Source organism: Zeugodacus cucurbitae, chromosome 6 (assembly GCF_028554725.1).
Source record: "Zeugodacus cucurbitae isolate PBARC_wt_2022May chromosome 6, idZeuCucr1.2, whole genome shotgun sequence".
Classification (NCBI taxonomy): Eukaryota; Metazoa; Arthropoda; class Insecta; order Diptera; family Tephritidae; genus Zeugodacus; species Zeugodacus cucurbitae.
The window spans coordinates 62265590-62270974 of NC_071671.1; the positions used below are offsets into that span (position 1 = coordinate 62265590).

At 35.7% G+C, this 5385-nt stretch overlaps 1 protein-coding gene across 1 annotated transcript; it reads left to right on the forward strand.

Moving 5' to 3' along the window:
- Positions 1-76: 76 nt before the first annotated feature.
- LOC105209259 (uncharacterized) lies at positions 77-3033 on the forward strand. Its single transcript, XM_011179573.3, has 2 exons — positions 77-274; positions 2447-3033. Exons 1-2 carry the CDS (start codon positions 266-268, stop codon positions 2816-2818), a joined length of 381 nt encoding a protein of 126 aa, XP_011177875.2. The 5' UTR covers positions 77-265; the 3' UTR covers positions 2819-3033.
- The last annotated feature ends 2352 nt before the right edge of the window (positions 3034-5385 follow it).

Consider the following 5385-nt stretch of genomic DNA (forward strand, 5'->3'; position numbering starts at 1 on the left):
AAAGCAAAAAAAATATCGTGTCGAATTTGTGTAAAACTTTGCCTTTTTATTTAGGAATATGATGTGAGGCGATATAAAGTCTAAGCGACTGCGAAGCGTAGACTTTAGTTAATTTAGCTGATCAGCCTAGTCGTGAGCGGACAAGTGTGTGGTTGGTTGCACGAATATTTCGAAAAAACTGCCCTTTGTGAAAGTAAAAACTGTGAATTTTCGGCGACAAGACAATTGTAACGTTAAAACGCCACAGGAGTACTAAAGGATCAACATGATTGCGGTAATGGAATAGCAGATAGTGAGAGTTCATAACGAGATAGAAAGTGAAAAGTGGCTAAAGGCTAAATGAAATACAAAAAAGCCAGTTTGAGTGAAATAATAGTATATAATTAATTAATAAAAGTGACGATTAAGTACATGAATTAACTTTTAAGTTAAGAGATATACGAAAATGGTCGAAAATATACAAGTGAATTAGGCCAATAAAAAATTGTACAATAAGAATATCCTGGTTGAATGGTATATCCTGGTAGTCGTATGAATAATCGGTAACTTAAGAGATGTTTCACCAAGCCTTCTGATATTGATATAGTCTATAACTCAACTTTGGACCGTAGAAGGCGTCCTCCCAACACAGAATAAAATATTAACATTAATGAAAGATGAAGTAAAAATAAAAATGTAGGAGCTTTCAAAACATGGTTCTAAAGTTAGTTTCCTAGACAAATCATGATTTATGAAAAGATTATCTAGATTTGAAAAGATTTTTCAGAAGGATTCAAATATATGATACGGTGTCTCATGGAACAATGGAAAACTCCTGGTACATACCAAAGTGAACATGGTACAACATGTCTCCAGATCATTTTTTTTTTCTAAAAATAAACCCGTTTTGAAATTTCATAATCAACAATCCACTTAGAGGCTGGAATGTAATCCCAATTTGGCTTCAATGTATTTTCAGATTTTTTTGGGATCCAGTTCGTTTAAAAGTAGCGGAATATTTGTTTTACCTTTTTAAGATTTTTGGCTCTTGAAATATATTATATAAAGAACTCATCAGAAGAAATATTTCGTCAAATAACAATCGCTAGGTGTCGCTTATATCGACGGGAAAGAAAAGTCTTCTTTAGCACTACAACTTGTCGTTCGAGTTGGTCTGAACCGAATATACAAAATTTCGCGAGTTGTACATGCCAAGTGCAGACAGATCCACATGCACGTGGTACTTCCATTGGATCCGCGGGCACCCTTGCTTCCGTTGTCCACCCATGGGTACCGAATCGTCGTACATCTCATACAGGTTTCCTTCGCTACTCCTCGCTCACGCGGAAGGCTTCAAAGATCTTGCGGAGAACAGTTCTCTCGATTTCTCATCTCGGGTTGTCATCGTCCATGTTTCTGCATCGTATAATAAGGGACAGGAATGATAAGAGACTTACAGAGATGTTACTATGCTGAGTAAATGTAAAGTTGTTCTTCGACTACGGATATCGTAATCCCCCACATTCTCATTTCGACTCTTCAATTGTATACCGAGTGTTCAATATATGTCAGACTATAATATATTCTGAATGATCTAGATACTTTACTCTCCACTGTCCAGTTTTTGTTGGAAACATCTCGATAGCCATAACTTCGGCGAACCAGACTAATTGGCTGTTATCGATATTAGCCTTCTCAACAAATTTGTAAAGGTTTCAAAACACTTTTTCGATATGCGAGAGTCCCGATGATCTTTGTATCGGAGTCAAAAGCTGTCAAAATGAGATCCAACCTTACCTTTGTCATGAGGATCAGCCGAATAACCTAACCTATTACTTTTAAGTACTAAAATTCAACAATATTGGATCTGCTAGTATTATGCATAATGCATATTAATGATTTATTACAGCCACCCAAAGTGAAGCTGATATATTTTTATGAAAAGTGATAACCAGTTTCAATAAAAGCTGAAAATTTGCTTCACAACCAAAGCATCAATCAAGCTCTACACACCAATAATTTTAAAATATTTTAATTATAGCTTCATTACGAGCTTAAAATTAATTAAATTCAAAAGCCATAAATAGAAATAACAGATTGAAATCAACACAAATTAATATAGTAAATAATTTAACTAGAAAATAAATTACTTGCAACATTGCCACAAAATACGCTGCCGCACTAAATTTGTGTAGCAGAAAAACTAATTAAATCGCTTAAGAAGCTTTTGAAGTTATTGCAAATTATTTTCGATACAACAACAAAAAACAACAAATTGAATTAAACTCTACGGCCATCAAGCATAAATAATCCTTACGGCTTTTACTTGCACTTAGCACAGAGAGTGAAGAAATAGCTGATTGAAGTACTTAGACATGCGACAGCCTTAAATTGAATTTACGTTTAGTCATTAAAATGATTTGCCGTATTTAATCCAATACGAAAATTTATTTTGCATATTTTACAGCGCAACAACAACAACAATGTATGTCTACAACTGTTACTACTCAGCTTCATCGCCACCAACATAGCGCTGCCCATCATGCCACGGGACTCACCCATACAGACAATCATTGTGCCCTATCAGCGTCATACCGTTAGCGGTCATCCCTATCAATACCCGAAGTTGATGACCGAAAAGCGACAGGTGCTGGTGCCCGCCGTGATGGAGGTGGTGCCGCGCTTCAATCTCAATCAAGGTGATATGGCCATGGGCAGTCAGAAAGGTGCGCCCGTGAACTTTGCCGACGGTGCCTACCCGGTCTACTATATGCCAAGCAATGTGAACGGTCAATTCAATGGCAAAATTTCGCTGCTGGAGAATGCGGTGCAGGAGTAATGCGACGGAAAATACTAATTTAGTGCAGACATACTTACTTACTTACTTGGTAATTTAAATAGTTTAGTTTAGAAAAAGTGCTATTTTACTCTTCCACCTAACGAATACACTGTGATACGGAACGTGCGCAATAGTCCCATTAATGGAAATAGTTTTAGTGATTTATATACATAATAGATCTTAAAGCGAATACTATGTAATAAAGATGTGTGTAAACAGCTTTAAACAAATTGAAAATTATTTAACATTTAATTTGCGTGGCTAAAAATCCCACTAAAAAAATGTCGAAATTAGTGAAAGCTTTCATCAGTCGTTTCCATCGCCATTTATATCTCTGCGGCAATCGCAGCCAAATTGGCGTCGTCTCATTTCTGTTGGCGGGCATTATATTTGCATATCATTTGCATTCAATTAATTATTTTTTCGTTTCTAATCTAATTTGTTTTGATTATATTTGTCAGTCAGTGGCTTAGTCAATCAGCTTTCATTCTCTCATATTGATGAACGTGTTTTATGGAAATGACACACTTGCATATTTAATGTTGGTTTGCTGCAGCTTTTGAAGGCTATTCAAAGCTGTACAATAACTGATTTAGTGCATATTAATAGAAAATAGCTTCTATATATTATAAAAAATCTTATTTGGTAAATATTATCACAAGATATTTACATATAAGAAAAGGTAAGCTTAAAGCCTATATTAGGTGATTTTATTTCTTTCGGCTTTGGGTGAAAGTTCTTACTATAAATACTATTTTTATCTAAAGCAATTGTCGACGTCACTACATCTACATACCACTTTATAGATAAGTCTCCACAAATCCAGTTTAAAAAATATAGTGAAAGCTTTTTGAAAAGCTTTTTACTATATATCCCATCATTTTGATGGGATTAAAACCAATTTAAAGAACTGAGAAAAAGCTTTTCGACTTAATTAAAGCTCGTGGTCTCCTTTTTTTATTATTTGCGATAATACTAGCGATACTAAAGAATCAATTCTCATCTTCGTCATGCTCTGGGACAAAAGACAGTGCAACGTAACCTAACAAGCTCCCAAATAACGGAATTTGTACAATTTCATCTCAAATTTCGAAATATTTTTGTGCTTTTCATTCTGTAAGATGACGAAGCTCGATAAATCATCAGCCGCAGCTTTCGCTCGAACCACATATAAATCATTCATCTAATATAATATATTGTGAAATTAGACAATCGCATTTTTAGGTTATTTTCGAATTTTAGCGAGCTGAACGACAATTCTGTTAACCCTAAGTTTAGCTCGTCATCTCAGAACTAGTGTTTCGGGTTTCTTAACACACTGTCAAGAGGTTTTTTATTGGACTGATTTATACAATAGATCTGTTAAGTCAAGAAGTTGGATATTTTAAAAGCAAGAAGTTAGAAGAGTCGAATTTAAATGTGTTGGCCTAAGCATGGTGGTTGTGATACCTAAGTTTGACAGACTGAAGATTTCTCTGATATATATAAAATAGAGAAAGAAATTTCAAAAACCGACAAGAACATTAAGAAATATTATTCGTAAAAACCACCCATCGTTAAAATCGACCCATTAACAAGTTTATTACAGAATTTCTGTGAAGGTTATGTTAGGTTGTGACACCACCGAGACTGGGATCCCCTCACACTATTGAGCCCTCTTTGAACCATACTGTGGTCTTGACAAAGTGAAATAATCCATATAATTTGATAAGTGCAACTTCGCCCACATCATCTTCTTTTTCTATACGATTCTTTTTCTATACAGATCCGTACAGCCGCATATAAGATGCGTTATCGTTTTTTCTTCTTCTACTTCTTGACAGCTTCTGCAGTAATCATTGAAAGGTATCCCCAGTTTGCTAGCGTGTCTCCCAATCAGACAGTACCCGTTAACACCCCTAGGGTTATAATATCATTACTCTTCAATTTCAATGAACGGAATCTGCGCCTCTTATTCCACTCAGGCCACGTTTGTCTGCTTATTGAGCAAGTCGTTGTTTGCTTCCATTGAGATTCAGCTGTATCAACAGCATATTTATCGAGTCCCTCTTTATTAGCAGTATGGATAGTTCATCTGCTTCACAGAACGAGAAGGCTTTCTTTAATTGCAGTGATCTCCTAGGAAGACACTACAATGATCCGTCAGCCGGAAGTCGATTCAGTTTTTCTGAAAATACCCCACCTCCTACTCGTTTGTCTAGTTTTGATCCGTCTGTATAGATACTTATCTCTGAATCTTTGTCCACCTTTCCCATAACCTTCTCTCTCTCAACTTCGTAATATTTGGTGCAAATGGGAACTCGCCCAGTATATTAGAATGTCCCTTATTGCAGCTTTGCAGTAGGGAAGATTCTCTCAGTCTATGTGCCGATCTCGGATCTGTTAACGTTAAAAGCTTGATGATATAGATGGAACCAAACTTTAATGAACAAAAGATTTTTATTACGTACTTTTAATTTATAAGGGTTCATCTACGACAGAGTCATCGAGCTTTCATCCATATTGCTCTCCTAGTTGAGAATTTATTGAAAAACAAGAAAAAACGTTAACTTCGGCTGTACCGAAGC